Below are 18,300 nucleotides of genomic sequence, written 5' to 3'. Positions count from 1 at the left end.
ATTAGTGCACCTCCTCTATCACTCTCATAATTTAGTCCCTTATCTCCTGCCTTAGCAACTCTAAGCCTCTCTCTCTATTCTTCCCATCCCTTCTATACCCCATCTTATACCGGTCACCAGGCTGGAGCACACACCTGGCTTCAAATGCAGGCTTACACGGGAGCCACTGCATCATGTACTGTTTCATCCCATCAGGATGTACTTTTCCTACACAGGCAGCACTTGCTGCCAAGAGCACAGCCCTCCATGCAGCTAGCCAGCAAGGCTGCAAGCTCACCAGCTGGGAAGTGCTGCAAGAAAAGAGGCAGCTCTGCAGGCTTCTCCGTTGTCGATACAAGGGAAAAACTGACAACAGCAGGCAGCATACTCCCCTTTCAAAACAAGCAACACCCAGGTGCAGGAAGAAGGCATTTAACTTAGAACAATCTGACTTTATTGGTGCAAACATTAGAACTCTAGGTGACTGGAAATATTCACAAGTACTCAGAGAAAGTTGTCTGAGATGAAGGGGTGCACACAGCCAGCAGCCCCTGCTGCCCTACTCACTCCCATCGCGGTGTTCCCATTCTGGAGTTTAGTCTTCATGGATGTTGAAAAGCTTTGCTACTTCGTTGAGATCATCATGCTCCTCCCCATCTTTGATAATCTGCAGGAAGGAAGGAAGAATGCATTAAAACCTGCACATACTATAAACAACCAGTGCTGCAAGACTGTACATGGTCACCAGCCAATGTGATCAGTTTTTTAGATCCTCTCTGAAGCTCTGCTGATGACAACTCACCAACTTAAGCAGTCCACAACATGACAACAGTACTTACTACAGCCAAATTTATATGGGAGTCTTAAATATAGCATTATCTGCCTACAGGAATGGCTGGAGTTAAAACCAACCTCACTGTCCCTGTAGGATTTGTTTCTGATGTCTGGTTTTCCCTTTACAGCTGGGAAGAACAAGTATCTTCAAAAAGTGATTCGTCTCAACTCTGAGAAGATGAGCCAGTCTCGTTGCATTGACTTAGAGGAGCCGGTGTAAGTGGCTTAAACTTGCAATCCTATCTTTTAGGCAACGAGACTAAGAGGCCAAGGATCCTGTACATACTTGGTGCTCTGATTTAGAGGAAGGGCTGCTAAGAGAAGGAAGGAAAGGATCTCTCTTTTCATGGGGGCAGGAGAAGTAACAGGTTTAAACGGCACCATGAAAGCTTCAGATTAGATACCAATGGAAACTACCAACATTAAGAATAGTTCATTTTGGGACAGATCACCTGGGGATAGCGTGGAGTCACTCTCATAGTTTAACCTACTGAAATTCTCCAAAGATGTTAAAAAAAATGACCTACGCATAGCTGATCTTACCTTGGAGGATGGAGACAGACTATGGGGGATGGAGATAGACTAAGCACCTACTCAAGGCTGCTTCTAACCCTGACCTTTTGTGGCTGTGTATCTAGGATGACAGATGTTTAAGACTGTTTTAGACACTTGTACATTAGACAAAGTAGCACAAAAATAGGACATTTCACTCTGATGCTCAGTCGCATATGATTCTTGCCTGTACTTATTACAGACCCAAAATTTCAGCCATGCAAAGGCAAGGCTTGAAGCATAAACCTGATGCAAGTTGTTTCTGTAAGAATTTTGAACAAACATGCAGAAAAGCACAAGGACATCTCCCATAATTCACCCGAGACAGGGCTACCATTGGATATTGCACAGCTCTGCTCCAGACAGAACATCTGCATTTATTTATCCTCATTTTAAATTGGTAAATTGATTTTTCCACAAGAAAATCCCCGATCTAAGCAAGCCTCACTATTCAGCATAGTAGTCCTGTACTGACCTTTCGAGCAATAGGCATCCTGTTGAAGATGTTCCATAACACGATTCCTACCACAACTTTATCCCTGAGGTAGAAAATTACACCTTTGCCATAATCTTCTCCTTGCTTTGGAACTTGAGGCATTGGTGAAAAGCTTGGAGAAATGTGAACTTCTGAGGCTTCTGCTTCTGTTTCACTCTCTGACCGAATACCTGTCCCTAATGCAAAGTAAGAGATATCAAACATCCAGTGCAGAAAAAAGCAGCAGCTATTTGCCTGTGATGGTGAAAGCAGACTAAAGAGCGGGGTTCTGTAAGAGACTGAGGCGTTTTTCTTTGAGTTGCGTCCAGCAGAAGTTACGTTGCAATAACATGAGAATGAAGCAATCCTAACGTGAAGCACAACACTGACAATTCCCAACTTCCATCACCAAATGCAAAAGACAGAACAGTCTACTTCTTCCGGGCAGCATATACAAAATAAATATGCTTAGATCTACATAACCTCTTTTGTGCAAAAACTGATCAATTTATTGCTATGGAGGAAATTAAGCTTCACCAAGGAAAAAAGTGTTAATTTTGGTAAATGAGTTACACGATGTCTTCTTGGAAGAATGTTATGTTTTAATCACATTTTAATATCAAAACCAGCCTTTAAAGCTTGGTCTAGAAAAGAAGCAAACAGATTGATGTCTCCTAGTGCTCTACAGCGAGATCAGACTGACTCTGTGGCCGCTACACAGAGTGAGACAAAAACCTTCATGCATGGGGACAGTTCCCAAGCATGACTATAGCCCTACCTGATTGCTCCGTTGCACTTTTCGGTGTGTCTTTTGCTGTTGCTTTAGCAAAGACTCCTACTGTTGGCAAACTACTGTCAACAAGGCCAATGGCTTCGTACCCTACATTAGGGCCCAGATCGCTCCTGGGAATGAAGCAGGGAAAATAATCATTTGTAGCATTAGTGAGACAAATACAAGGCAATTCCATCCAGCCCCAAATCCTTAATGACAGTGTTGTGCGAGTGAAATCATGGTACGTGGGCTGACTGACACACATTAGCCCCTTCTGCAGACATTAGTGTGGAACAAGGACTCAAGACACAGCAAGTCTAAGGCCATCAGTTTCAGAAGAAACCAGTTCAATGAAGAAAAACTTAAAATACTTAAGGCCTGCTCCCTTGAAGGAAGCTGGGTGGCTTCCAAAAGCTGCATATATCTTGACCCTTCAGAAAGTCACACATCTGACCTCAGCATTCAAACGTGAGTATCGGCACACAGTTAGTAGGTACTTGCAAAAATCTATGTTGCTTGTTTAGTACCAATGTGACTAGGAGACAGAGTTGGGGCAGAACCAAGCATTCCTCCGGGTCCTAATAAGACCATTTGACCAAACTTCTGGCAATGCTGAGTTATAAGCACTAGACTTTGCAGCATAGACAATTATTTAGTGTATATTTCAAAGAGAGCATTTAAGGAATATTAAAGAGAAGAACACATCGCTGTAACACTTCCTTGAACTGGGCACCAGCTGAATTTCAACTGGGGTGCTAATAGGAGTCAAAGCAGCTGTTGTTGGGGCCCAGTAAGTACAATGTGTCAAAAGTGTTCCCAACTACGCTGAGGGAATAAATGCATCCCACAAAACAATTTGGGTATCTCTATATGTACATCACTACCTTTCTGGCCAGAATCCTCCAGCACAGACTGGATTTACTGAAAGGAATACCAACAATATGCCAGCCAACCAGACTAGGCACCCAGCAGTGGGTAAGTCAGAGCTCAGGAGGGATCCTGAACATCCTGAAAAAATGCAAGAGGAGTTCTTGCTATTTGCCAGCTCTTCAGCACAGAAGGAAGTCTCACCCAGTGAGGGCTGGCAAACCCCCAGAGTTAACACCTGTCAACAAAACACAAGACTACAGGCAGTTGACTGTAAGTTGCATCTGTGTCATGGTCAGAGCATCCTCAAGGAAAACACACAATTGAAATGGATGCTTCTGTGTCCTTGTTTAAAAGTGAAGTGAGAAACTCTTCTGGGTCCAGTATAGACCAAGTATCCAGGTAAACCACAGCAAGTCATAACTATTTTTGAGGGGATTTCTCCAAGAAAAGTAAAACTCCTTTCCCCATATTTAAACTCCCGCTAACTTTAAATTTCTGATCTTGAGCTAACAGGTTTTAGGATTGTGTGTGTGTGTTATTTTTTGTTTGTTTGGGGGTGTTGGGGTGTATTTTGTTTTAAAAAGAACTTCAAAAAGATACAGCAGAACTGCCCATTTTCTTGATACCTCTCTCTGGAAAACAATAAACTTTCCTGTACGCTCCTGGATGCAGCGATGCGTTGCTACTAAAGCATCAGTTCAGCTAATCAGCGAAGGTGCAACACAACTGAAACCAACAGACCGTGCTGGGGAATTTTCAATAATTGTAACAGAAAAGCTGCTTCTAAGTTCAACCTGTAAATCAGCCTGCTTTGAGGAAGGGGCTGCTTTTTATTGCTACTTGCTTCGCTGAATGGGACTCATTGAGGGAGAAACTGGGATCTGCAGGAACGAAAAACATTTCAGAGAGTCCAGGGCAGAGCAGCGAATGTTCAAATGCCCTCCCATTCCCTGAGCTTCTGGGAACAAGAAGCTGTACAAGGTATTTGCTGAAGTAGTTTCACTGCACTCAGGAAACAGAAACCTTTACAAGGTGTATCTTGTCATAGCTCCTGCAACGTGGCCAAATAAGAAATACCAAAAGAAGAAATCAACGTTACCAGAACATGGACTGATGCCAGTAGGGCTTCGCAGCTCCTGTCATGTTTTCTCCAGCTAGTCTTCCACTCACAACAGCATGATCATGGTGCTCCACACGTCTCCTACCTAGTTTGATATCATAGAAGCAGGCAGCATCTCCTGCCTTAAAAAGAATCATTCAGTGAGGACTGAACATTGACATTGAAAGCTTAAATTAATGCACAAACAAAAAAGGCCTTGGGAAGAGAACAAAGTGGAACTATGAACTGAGTTTTTCTGACAAACCCCAAACACCACCACCACCACATCATCCCACTCCCCAGGCTACACGGGGCCCAGTTTCTCAGCACTTTTCACCGATCTTCGGAAAAATAAGGCAGCATCAGGTATGTTTTTCCAGAGGAATCAAAGTCTTGACTCTCACCAAAGGGCCTCTTACGCAATAATCTGTGCTATCTTTAGGTTACCCCAACTCCTCTTACACAGCATAAATATTCAAAAACTCGCACAGTCGTTACCACAGCAACAAAGCGTGCTGTGGTGCATGAACAGACTCCATGGCTGCCGGCAGGATCTGCACTACAATTGGTCTCATTACTTGCTATTTTTTGCCCCATTCACCTAATCGAGGTATGCCAGCCCCCATAAATCTGTGTATTCTGATTGCATCAGCATAACCAGCAGACAGAAAACTCCTCTGCACATACTCACCACCCAGATATTGGAGCGTGCCTGCAGCTCCGCATTCACCCTGAACCCTCCAAAGTCAGAGTCCACCTCCAGCCCAGCTGACTTTGCTAATTCCACATTAGGCTCCAGCCCTACTGCAGCCACAATATGATCCGTCTCCACCTGTTTGGGAATTCGTAATTATTATCTTAATTCCCTCAATGCCCCTGCAAACCTTACCCTCTCCCTGCTTTTAAATTTACCTTTCGGCCATCTTTCAGTTTAATCATCAGCCGATTGCCACAGACAGAGACAGACTTGACCACAGCGTTAGGCATGACATTAACACCCTCTGCAAACAAACACAGGAAACATAACTGCTTGCTCCGGAGTAGACAGATTTCAGCTGAAGCAGGCATCTTTGGTGCAAACAGATGCAGGCAGAGCAGGGGCCAGGTTAGGAACCAAGAGAGAGACCACCTTATCTTTGCTGCATGTGCCAGTACAGTTTTGAGTGAAGCATGAGGAGAAAGAAACCCAGCTAAAAAGTTTGAAAGAGCTACTTAAATGACAATCAAAAGTACATGTCTCATATGATGACACATCCAAAAGAACTCCCCAAGACAGGTTTTCAGGCACTAAGGACATTCAATTCTGGCTCTGTCACAGCCAGACCCAGAGGTCCGACAAGGCCGCTTCCATAAACAAAAGAAAGTAACTCAGACCTGTGGGTTATCAGGCCCTGCAATCTGCAGCCCCAACTCTATCCCTCCTCCCTCTGTCCCCACTACACTTACCAACGCACAGGAATATATTCTGCACTTAATATAGCAAATGGAAAAAAGGTATTTCAGATCGTACTGATTTTATCAGCTAAACACTACAGCAGCTGGCCTGACAAAGCTGTATGCAAAAGGCATGTGGCTACACAACCCTTCTCTCAAAGTGACTCTAGGCTGACTGCATTAGGCTGTCAGAAGTAAAATTATTTGAGGCTAGAGCAACTCAGAAGAGAACAGGCAGTTATCGTAAGACAACTTTGGTTCCAGATTACAGAGGCCATCAAAGTAACTCGCAAGTATGGTAGTAGGGATCATTCTGTGCAGGAACAGCCAGAGGGAAAATCTCACTGGCATCAGCATGCATATTTGCTTGGTTTTCCCAGAGGAACTGCTAAGAAGCCAGAAATTCATGGCAGCTCCATGCTACTCAAGCTGCCTGAACTGCAACTTGTTCTGTTCGGCACCTGGGCCACCTTGCAAGGGACCCAGTCTTCTTAAGACTCCACTGACAAAACAAGCAGAGAGCTGTATTTCACAAGGAAGAGCTATACAACAGCCACTGGCCGAAACACCACAGCTCTGCCACTCGCAGAGGAGGAGCACTGAAGTGCAGCTTCACCTCTTCTGACTTTCTCTGTGGTCCAGTTGCTCAGATATTCAGGCAAGACTTTGCCCATATTGCCATTCTCTGGAAACAGCTGAATCACCTCCAGGCCTCTGGTTCGTGCTGAAAGGAAAGCAAAGAGCAGGCTTCTTACAACCCGTGGATAAAGAGCAGCAGCACAGACTTCAGGACACAAGCATATGCTTTACTTTACACAAGGAGCTTGACAGAAGTTTCCAAAACTGGGAGTTCTGGCTCCCAGATTTTCCACAGGAGTCACAAAGTGACTGGCCACTGTATCACATACACCTGCAAACTCTAGGATAACAGACAGCAGACTTTAAGTAAAATGCTTAGTATTTTGGAGAAAACTTCCCTTATTAGAAAAATTACCATAAAGACACTACTCAAAAAGCTACATGCACTTGACAGTAAGAATCCAGTTGTTCACAACCTCCTTGAAATAATAGTTTTAGGGTGGCTCTTAGCATTGAGAGAGCAAATAGAACTTTTTACAGGGTGGAATGACTTTCCAACATGCACTGGCCTGCAGAGCTTCCAGGGGCCCCAACTCACAAAAACTTCTGTGGTCAGGGGCTGCTTGACAGCTAATGAGAGAGAAAACGGAAAACCAGGTCAGGCCATATAGCCAATATAGCCAACAAAACACGCGTGCGTTAAGGTTACTTCAGGCAAACCACAAGTCTGCGCAAAAACTCAGCAGTCGGGGAATGAAAAGGAAGTTTATAATGTCGGGCTGCTTCCGTTCAATGTTCACCTATGTCAAGGTGCCAGCTGAAGGCAAGCTGCCTGCAGAAGCACACTTACCTCTTCTTCCCAGAGCACAGGCCAGCTCACTGCCGAGAAAACCACCACCAATAATTGTGATGGACTTGACTTCTCTTGAAATCTTCTCCAGACTTTTGAAGTCCTCAATCTGTAAGAAGATTAATTCCCATTTCAAGTATCCTCAAACGGGAATGGCAGCAGAAGATATTTTTCTCCAATTTCTCCCTTTGAAATAAGAGCCACCCTCTCCCCAACTTGGAAAGGGAAACATGTTTCTCCTTCCTCCTGTTCATCTATTGCACAGAAAAAACTCTCTGGCTTCCTAATGTTTGTGCAAGCTTTTCCCTGTCTAGACAATCTCAGATTCCTGCATTTTCCCCTAACTTTCAAGAGAAATTACAATGAGATTTCTAGACACAAGTGTACTACAGCACATCCAGTACTACAAGGATGCCACAGCTCATGTCATCCATCTTTCCCTTCCCACAGCTGAGCAGACCAGACCTTAGGGGAAGTCCAGCACAGAGCAGGAAGTTCCCATATGGCTTCTTATTCCCGATTCATTCACTGAACTAGACTAAGGAGAAGGTTGCATGCCTGTTCTAAATCCCATGTTTCCAAGAAAGCAGAGTATGTCAACAAAAAGCAACTCCACAGCGAAAAACAGAAGGCCATCGACCAACTTCCATGTCTTTTATTCACTTTGTCCCAAAGCACAGGATGAAGGTGAAGAAACGCCATGAAGAAGGCACGGATATGAGTTTATTAATTCACCAGAAAACTATTTAAGCCAATCCAAGAGCTAACATGAACACTCAACTTCCTACTCGGCTAAAATTTCACAGCACGAGAGCAGTCTCTGTCCTGTCTCAGGCCAAAGGCCAACCTCTGGCCCACGTGCTGCAGAACTGTGGCATACACTTATTCAAGAGGAGTGCCAGCCCGGAGTACTAAGCTAGCTTCCTGTATCTACTCGTGGTCCTGAAGGCACACACTGCTTACAGTCCAAACTGACTTGCAGAGCTTACATTGCTCATGTTTTTAAAAGGCCTGGAAGGTGCAGCAAAGTCATACAGGAGGGAAACTAAAAAAACAAACAAACAAACAAAATCACATTATTACAGCTCTCAGGCCTGAGGCAAGCAGATGAGCAGTCTAGTAGACTCTACCCTGTTTACCTGCCTGGGGAAAAGGAATAAATAGCAAACGGACTCCTGGTTACCAGCTGAGGGAAGCAGCTGCCAAGGCAAGGCTGTCCTGGACCCAAAGCAGAAGAGTTAAAAAGCTGAAAATAGTGGTAGTGGCTCTGATTTTTTCAACCTCACCCCAGGACTAGCAGCACCCGTAGATTACCTTTCGGAACAGTGTCAGCCTTTGTTGTACGTCTTTTCCTGCTCTTTCAATGGCGGGTAGGTTCCTTGGGGAACCACCTGAGGACAAGGAGGGGGGGGGAGGGAGGGAGAGAAAGAGAGACTAATGATACCATGGCCATGTCACTGGCTACCCAGACAATGCAAAGCTATCTTTAATCTGGACTGTGCTTTCCAAACTGTTACAATATGCTCTATTCCCTGTTGCTGTCTGGGTTTTTAACATGAAAGACCTTCTGTGTGAGCAGTAGGTGACCCAAGAGTCACCCGGGGAAAAAGATCTAATGCTATACAACTAGCTCCACTGACTGGAGACAGCCAGTTCCACTTTAACCACAGAGGGCTGTAGAACTGCTAGAGTGAGATGCTGGAGCAGTGCCCTGCCCAAGCAAGAGCTGGTTCTTCTGCTTGCTACTGCTACAGGCAGAATTTGAAGAGGCTGGCCTGTCCAGGAGTTCCTTTACTGAGCTGCTAGGGAAGTCACCTTTTCCTCCTTCCCTGCTGATTTTCACAGGGCAAAACTTTGAACGTCCCAGAGAAGCTGGTTGATGTGAGGCAGGTGAAAAACCCAGTGGCATGGTTGTCTGTATGACTGTCCTTCATGTGACTGCTCTACGAAGTGTTTGACACATACTGCAGAAACTTCCTTGTCAGATGAATGCCAGTGAAATAAAAAGGTTGGCACAAGACAAAGAACAGGAAAAAATCCAACAACTTACCAGTGGCAATTAGACATTTGTCATAGGATATCTGGGTACCATCACTGAGTTTCACTATGTTGCCTCTAACATCCATATGCACAACCTGCAAAATTAGACAAGCAGGAGAGCTCAAGCTTCCATGAACTGTGGGCCATTCGAGTTAAACTGCATAGACTACTGATTAGAGAAGCAAACTTGGAAGTAACATTCTCCCACCTTTAAGTTTAGGGGGGGTGGGAGGGGGGAAGGGAGAAGACTGGAAGTAGGAATTGAGACAACTTCTTTGGCAGCCATCATAGATCAGGCTGATCTTCCCAGGATCTGAGTCTAAGAAATGGACTCAGACACCTAGTGTAAGTTCAGCAGTAAGAGGAGTCACTGCAATCTTATTTTAGCAACATATAAAAAACTGGGGAAGCAAACATATTAGAAGCCTCACCATGAACTTTTCCACCTTCCTGCTGCTTCTGCGCAATGCTCTCGCTCACATTATAACCCCCTAATCAGATCACTCTACTCTCCTTACCTCACCCTCTGACCGATATATAGCCTAGTTCCTATTTTGTCACACCCTGTCTCTAAGCTCTACATATTCTTGTCCCGTTCCCAAACTCTAGACTCATCCTTCCCTCTTCCTCATCTTCCCTCAGCTCACTACTATTCCTCATAGCTTATCCTGTTTTCAAACTTCACTCACGCTGTCATAAGTTTAGCGTAGTCCCTGCTTCATCATATACACTTTTCCCAAACTTGTACACGTTCTCCTCCTCAGCCAACCCTCCACACCACCATCTACGGTTGTTTAGTTTCAGCTTAGAGCACAGGCTGTGCTTGGGAAGAACTGTATGATGCTAGAACAATAGCTAGTGCTGTACCCACCTTCTTGCCACAGAGAACTGCTACTCCACCATTTTCTACAAAAGGCAGATCACGAACAGGCACATAGAATGACGGCGGCTGGAAATATATACTGAAAAAAGCTCCATTATCAAATGGGTTCCACTTGCTCTGTGATACCAGCTATTCAGCAATTACCAATGATACAAAGACAACTCTGTGCATCCATAACAAGCTCCAGAATTCTTATTTATCTATTTTTAAGAATTACGGTCTTCACACTGTTAAAGTTCGAGGGTTTAGATCAGTAAGGCTTTATCACAAAAGTCACAAGAATCAAATGTGATCCAGGGTCCCTGGAGCTCTGCTCTAAACTGTGAAGCTACACCCTCACCTTTACTATTAACTTATTTCACAGGATTTCTGCCAGTGGCGGTGTATGTCTAAGGGAATCACAGCAAGATTCAAGAGGTATTAAGTACCGAGCTAACTCTCATGTGCGAAGCAGCACTCCTCTTGACAACTGCCAGCACTGTCACAGCTTTGTCTGCGCCTTTGTGCTCAACTGACTTGTTTGTAACATCTCAGCATCTCTGGGAAGCCATGCTCCACGAGTCCGCAGCCTACATCATGGAGTCTCGTGGACTCCACAAGGTAGTCGGTCAGCTGCTCTAGTGCAAAACACACAAGCTCTGCACGCAGCATGCAATGCTCTGTCCCTTCTTCGATCAGCCTAGCGACAATGCACACAGACACACACACACCCCAGGGCTCTCTTCATAGCAGACATGAACACAGAAATCTACACAGTGATTTGTCCACACAGCACTCTGGGGTCCTGCAGAGCTCTGCAGTGGCTCTCTCACAAGACCAATTTGATCATCATCAACTTTTCATTAAACACCCTCCTTCATCCTTGCTACCCGTAAGTGACACATACCTCCTCTCCTTGCCATTCCACTGTTTGAATCGCAGAGTCTCTGTCACATTTGGATCATCCGAAAACCATAGTTCTTTGGAAAGAGGTGGGCGCATATAGGGCAGGGCAGGATCTTCAGACACAATCAGCACCTTTAATTGGTCATTAAACACATCAGCTGTACCGATGCCAGGCAAATGGCAAAACATATGACAGAGGCTCTGAAGCAAGCACAGTATTCAGTCGTCCACACAAGTCTGCTCTGGAACAGGGCATCTCTTACCCGGGCACCAGGGTCACGAGCCCGAATGGATCTGGCAGCAGCAAAAGCAGCAGTTCCTCCACCGATCAGCAGGAAAGGAACATGAGATGGGACCTCAGGGTGAGCTCCCGGAGCTGCAGGTGACAGATTGGACAGCTTACTGCACATACAGCAGGGAAAACGGCCCAGCCCCAAAGAACAGAGAGTATGTCACCAGATGCCTTTCACATACAGACTTCCTTTGGCAAATTGCCTTTCAAATACCTTCACCTCCCCTTCCCTTCCACCCCAATATACTTCCCAAGAACCATGCTGCTGCTTCACTCAAAGCTGGCTCCCCACATAAATCAAACTATCAGATTTCAGCGAATTATTTTTTCTAAGCTAGATCTGCACAGCTGAGTTCAATGGCAATCACAGAATTTTGGAATATGCCTGTAGCACAGCTTTTATCACACAGCTTTAGCTCCTCTGTTACAGATCTACTTTTCTCTGGTTTAAGATGTTAAGAATAAGAATGATCTACATAACAAGCTTGAAATACCGCTATTGGGACAGCCTGTTAACAGGTTTTAAGCCTTACTCTGAACAGGTGCTACTCGTCCAGCAGACTCTCAAAGAGCTCCATTTTATAAATTGATCTATTTAAGAATGCTGCTTACATTTGCACAGCTGGGAGAAGCAAAGCTGGGTTGCAAAGTCAAAGACCCACAAAGTTCATTTCCAGCATTCAATACACAATTTCAGAAGCTTCATATAAGATCAGGACATTCTCTGTGCAGTAGATTCAGGACAGCAAAAACATGCTTGGCCTCTACTCTGGCCAAACAACGCACTAGAGATCCAACATTCAGGTTTTACAGTAAGTGACAGTTTGCTGAGCTAGCAAGAGGGACATAGCCAAAGATTATTCAAAACACCAGGAGAAGAGATACGGCCTGGGTGTCATTCAAATCAGAAAACAATTTTCAAAATTATTTGGAAAATACAAACTGCAAAGTGTTTGATCTAGCTGCATGTCTTCTTTAAGAACACAAATCGACTTGTGAGCAAGACAAAAAACTCTGCACTGGCCATTCAGTGAACAGTTTATAAGAAAGTAAAGTTCCCTAAAATGCCAAGGCGTATTTTTCTGTAATTGCCTTCTGAAAGGAGACCAACTTTTGAGTTCCCACCAGAATGCATTTCCTCCCACACGCACGTCCTGTTTCTAAGCCTCATGCAGTTAAAGCATATGTAGGGATAAAACAGTCAGTTAAATATTACCATCAAGACTCACCTGCTGTGCCCTGAGAAGCAGCATCTGTATCTGAAAGAGAAGACACTGACTTAATTCAGCGAAGCACAGGCTATCAAGGATACTGCAGTTAAGAAGCCGCAGTTCAGGGCTGACTCAAGGAGACCATAGGATTAACAGGCTCTCCACTATAAAGGGACAGTCTCCAGAAATGTAGACTTACCAAGACCCCTGCTTCAGCATTTAGGCTCTCACTCTCTGTCCTCCAGCCTCAACCCTGATAAACATGTTTTATCCTCTCCCTCAAACCAAAGCAATCAGTTTTCTGTCCTGTCTGCAGGATATCCTTTCTGTTGGTTTCCTAGTAAAGTGACATAACACAGCCTATTTTCTATGACCTAAAGCCACTGTTATTATGAAATGTATGAACCTTTGGCTCAATAGTTCAGACCCTGCAGTTTGAGATCTCAAATTAAGAGAGACCTTCAATGAGCAACCTAGCAGGCCAGTACCCACCTGAAGGAGACGATTCATTTTCTTGAGATCGCGTAGTTATTGTTGTGACACGGCTGGTGAATCGCTCTTTGTTTTCTCTCAATGTTCTGTATACCTGGAGACAGACAAGGAGATATTTACCTTGTATACCTTACAGCACCAAGGCACCATTCGGCTTCTACCCCCCGACAGGCTTTTGTCTATCCTGCTTGCTCAGAAAAGCCATCTGCTTTCAATTAAAGCACACAGACCAAAATATACCTCACTGAAAAAAGTGCCCATAAAGGTATGTATATATAGCTACAAGAGGAATGCACTCAGAAAACGATCTGCTCTACATATGATGTGATGAATCTCAGTTGTCTGGTTGCTTCCCATAAGCAAGAAATCAACCTTTCTGCAGATGTTTGGGCTTTGGGCTGCAGACCCGTTTCAAGAGGAACCAGATACATCCAAGGAAATGCAGTCAAACAAACCCCAAGGCTATCTGCAAGCTAGGCCATGGCACACGGCACAACACAAGGCTGCAGAAAAGGAAGACAAATTCAAGGCAAAAATCAACTCCGAGCTTCAAAAGCCCAGAGCAGCTGGACAGAACAAGCAAACAACCTTACTGGCTTTCTTTAGGCCAGGTGTTACAGGCATGATGTTAGCAGCGGTAACATCAGTGACGTTAGCTGTGCTCCTCAGACACGGGAGCGTGGCTGTTCTACACAACAGCCTTCAGCTGGAAGAGATTCCCATGTCTGAATGCTGACCTGCTGTTTATTTGTCTGTTAAACTCAGGATACAGTATAAGCATAGCCTGCATGTTCTGGGGATACCATTTAGTGGTACAGACAAGGAGGGAACATCTTTTAAGACATCATGTTAACTTCCAAGAAAAATTGGTAATGTAGAGAAGCAAAAGACAATGAGCCTGCTGGAAGCAGGTCACAGCATGGTATTTGCCCCCCCCAGTTAACAAATTAGAGGGAATCAAACAGTTGTTTTAAGGCAAAACCTAGCCTTGCTAATAATCCATATCACAGATGCACGACATTAACTTTCATTCTGCATTGTTTATAAAAGAGAAAAAACTTATCAAGACAGTCTGAAACACAACCGTCTATCCAATTACTGTATTTTGAATTGTGAAAGAATATTAAAGCTGGAACATTTCCAGCAAGAAATAAGTGCCTCCTAAATGCAAAGGCAATGCTGCAGCTGATGCCAAACCACTTGCTGTTAGCTAACCGAGTGTTATGACATCCAAACTATGTTTGAACAAAAGTTAATTCCTTTGGGGAACTGAAATCTCTTTTACTCCCTAGACATCTTGCATTTTACCCATCTCCACAATTAGGTGTTTTACAACATAGCAAATCGTCTCAAAGAAGAACTGAGGAATTTAATGCCAGGCGCGAAAAAGAGCACAGGCAGACAAAAGCATATCCAGGGAACTGAAACAATGTCAAAAATATCAGAAAACAAGAACTCATCAGTGTTGCAAAGAATTAAGATAAAGATATTTTAAAGCCTTTTGCTTAAACATATAAAAGTCAAGGTTAACAAAACTACCTCTGCTTTTGCAAGCAGAACCATGAAGCGAGCCCGAAGGGCAACATACAGCAAATTAAATCTGATTTTTAAATCTAAATTTTTTTCCCTTAGAAAAAAAAAATTACTATTACATACATGCAAAATATCAAATCAGGTCTTCAGGATAAATTTTTCCAAAGGGACAATGCCAAGTTCTTTCTAGTCAGAAACATAGCTGCGTACTTTGCCAGATAACGGAGTGATATTTCAGTGCTCTTCTCTGAAGAAATCACAAAGTTAAACAAGTTTTCTCTTCTTTCCTCTAGCAGACTTATATTTAGCTGATTATTTCCTTTTTTTTGTATGCCAACATTACTGATATCAGAACAGATGTGTTAATTTGTGCCTTTCTGATAGTTACTAATTGAAGATGGCCAGTTTTGGTTTTAGGTTTATTTAATGTGAAAAAGTTAATTCTAAGGCAATTTTTCCCACTAAGAACTACACTGTTTGGCAATATCAAATTTGTAAACTTAAATTATTTGACAGTGTCCCTTGAAATTAAATATCTGAGGCCAGGGAGCACAAAGACGGTTTAGTTAAAGTAAATGGCTAACTCGGTATGACATACAGAAAGGTACCCTCCCTCCACCCTCTCACCCAATTAACACACATTTATTTAAGCATCTTACATAAACTCCTGTCCCAGTGACTGTTCCTCCTACAATTAAGTATAACAATAGGTTGCTGCCAGCTTTGCCAGGAACACCTGAAGACGTCAGTGATCTAGAAGGGCATCTTAGATGATGACATTGCAAAACTGTAGGTGAAGACAGGCAATGAAAGAGGAGAGGGAAAGAGCTGAATATTAAGAAGGACTCTTGATTAAACAGATCTTGGGAAAAGCAGAACGTGCTTTGTAATTTCAGTTACCTTGTTTGTCAAAAAAAGTACAGCAGGGCACACTAAAGAATATTTAAAGGGAATAGGAAAAGACTTTTCCTCCATGCACTGTTTTGAATTTTTTTTTTTATTTCCTAGGAGCCTTCTGCATGTGAAGAGTTTCATTAGGAGAAAACCAGGACTTGGAACTTTTAATGAATATGAGCCTCTAAGAGAAAGAATTTTGAAACAAAGATTTGTGTGATGTAAGCTTACCCATCCACTCCTAGGTAACACTGCTACTCCTCAGCTGTTTGGGAATGTGATTTACTCTCCAAGTCAGGCTGAAAAGCTTTATGCTTTTGAGTAGGACATAAATGTATGCTCACCAATTTTGGGTTGATTTGGTATACTTACACAAGCTAAACACTAACGTTCTGAATTGAGATTTGGCAAAGAATGGTTTACTGTGGTATTAAAAGCACATGCCATCCAACTCTCCCTGAACTATATGCTACTATCACGTACAAGACAACAGACAGAGCTGTGGTTGGTCATAGTATGGAGGGAAAAAAAAAAAAAGAGTGCCTTTACTGTAAAGAAACCTAAAAGGTAACTGAAATTACAGTTTAAAAAAAAAAAACATAAGAATTTAATTTCCAGCCAGCTCAGTTAGTTCCCCTTGAAGTTTTCTGAAGGAGGAAACCGCTACAGAGATAAAAAGCTAAGTAAAGTTAGCTGAAATACAGCAAATGCTTGACAGGAGAGATGTATTGCAGCTCTTTCTACCTTTCTACTTACATAGGCACCCGCTCCTAATGTTGATAAGCCCACAATAAGGACAAAAACAGAACTATCGCCTTTGCCCCCGGGCACACCAGAGCTAGCCACTTGTCTGCTCATCTGCAGTTTTATGGGAACATTCCAGCGCTGCAACAAGTTGCCTAAGGAATACAATTTATTAGAGAAAAACACAAAAAGACTGTCAATACAAAGTCACGTTTTGAAATTTAGAGACCAAGTAATTTCTGAAACCAAGTAAACAAGCTACTTGTTTGAAAAGCCCAGTACCACATCTGAGTGACTGTAGTGAATTATTCTCTGCCACAACAAACGGCTCCAGGCAGTTGTGGATACCAAAAACGTCTGTAAGATCAAAGAGTAACTGAACAAATTAATAGCGGGAACATCTATTAGGAAGCTAGAAAGACTACCTCCGGCTGAAGGAGCCTTCAAGCCACACATCGCTGGGAGGCTACACCAGAGATGCGCATGTACTGCGCATTTGCTGTTCTTACACCCTTCGACAGAAGAGGCCTGGAGGAGGCAGGCGCTGGTCTAAAGATGCACTTTGCTCCACCACGTGCGAGCAGAGGCTAACTTAACCTCATTAGGACACGCAGCAGGTATGGTTATACCAGCAAAAAGCCCCTTTGCCGGCACAGTTTATTCCACTGAGGTGAACTACCAGAAGAAAGAGGCTTCTGCTGACAGAAAGGGCATCCCAAATGAAGAGGAGTAGCGAGGTTTGCCAATCCAGATGAAGGCATCTACCAGCGTGCAAGCAAGACAAAGAGCGCATCTAGCTGAACAGCTACGTAACATTTCATTTCACTGTGGTTTAGTCACAGACTCCCGCCTGTCCCAATTAGATCTCTAAATAGAGCAATCACCGTGACTGCCCCGAGCACTGTGTTTGTAACACAGCCGGCCAGCTGAAGCCTGCAGAAGTGGTTGGGCTTTTCTGCAGAACGTATTCCCACCCGACGCAGAAAACACCTCCCGCCTCCTCCGGTACCCAGATGACATGCAAACTGCTATACCCCTTTGATCTCTTTGCCTAGACGCACGTACTTGTGATATAAACCCGCAGCGAAATCACGAGCATCCGAACGGATACAAATATGCTAAATGGCTCCATCTAACTTATGGTTTCCCAGAACACAGGAGTTTTTCCCTCCCGTTCCCGGGAGCTGAGCACCTGCACCTCCAGCACCCCCTCAGCGCCCCGGCTCCATTCCATCACCACGCCGTTTTTCACCCACAAGCCTTCTCCGATGTGGCTGGCGGTGGAGCCGAGCAGTCCGTCCCGCCGGTGCACCAAGGGCAGAGCAACGCCCCGCGCCGACTTCGCCGCCAAAAGCGTTTTTATCCAATTACCTCCGAATTCGGCAGCGCCCAACGCCGCTGGAACGGCGGTCCGGGTGCCCTCTGCCCGGCTAACGGGACCCGAGAGACTCCGAGCAAGCCGCGGCTTTGGAAAACCGCGGTTCCCGACGGCGACCTGCCTCCCCGGGCAGTGGCCCAGCGGGGAGGGAGCTCCGGGCCGCCGCTCCGCCCAGGCAGGCGGGCCCGGCGCCGCGGGAACGGGCGCCCCGACCCGCCTGAGGGAGGAAGCCAGCGGCAGGGATCCCGCCCGCCACCCTCACGGAGCCCCGGCCCCACCGCCCCACGCGAGCCCCCCGGACACGGACCCGGACCCGGCCCCGGGCCTGCCGCACGGGCAGGGCCCCGCCGACCCGCCCGCCCCCGTGCCGGGGGAGACCGGCCCCGGCCCCGGCCCCGACTCACCTGCGGCGGCGCGGCCCCGCGGCGCGGGGCTGAGGGGGCGCAGGGCGCGCGCCAGGCCCCCCGCGGCGGCGGCGGCGGCCACGCGGCAGCGGAACATGTC

The 18,300-nt window shown here is 45.0% G+C and overlaps 1 protein-coding gene across 1 annotated transcript; it reads right to left on the bottom strand.

Annotated features, from left to right (window-relative positions):
* Positions 1-410: 410 nt before the first annotated feature.
* Positions 411-18,297, bottom strand: AIFM1 (apoptosis inducing factor mitochondria associated 1). The gene is made up of 17 exons (XM_076347557.1): positions 18,201-18,297; positions 16,431-16,573; positions 13,248-13,341; positions 12,774-12,803; positions 11,516-11,628; positions 11,254-11,384; positions 10,356-10,446; positions 9,495-9,579; positions 8,759-8,835; positions 7,445-7,553; positions 6,632-6,739; positions 5,494-5,582; positions 5,273-5,413; positions 4,582-4,724; positions 2,619-2,743; positions 1,841-2,037; positions 411-646 (listed from the first exon to the last, which is right to left on the bottom strand). Exons 1-17 carry the CDS (start codon positions 18,295-18,297, stop codon positions 575-577), a joined length of 1,845 nt encoding a protein of 614 aa, XP_076203672.1. The 3' UTR covers positions 411-574.
* Positions 18,298-18,300: the final 3 nt, after the last annotated feature.

The sequence above is a fragment of the Aptenodytes patagonicus genome, chromosome 9 (genome assembly GCF_965638725.1).
Source record: "Aptenodytes patagonicus chromosome 9, bAptPat1.pri.cur, whole genome shotgun sequence".
NCBI classification, from domain to species: Eukaryota; Metazoa; Chordata; class Aves; order Sphenisciformes; family Spheniscidae; genus Aptenodytes; species Aptenodytes patagonicus.
This window is presented reverse-complemented; position numbering and strand designations above follow the sequence as displayed.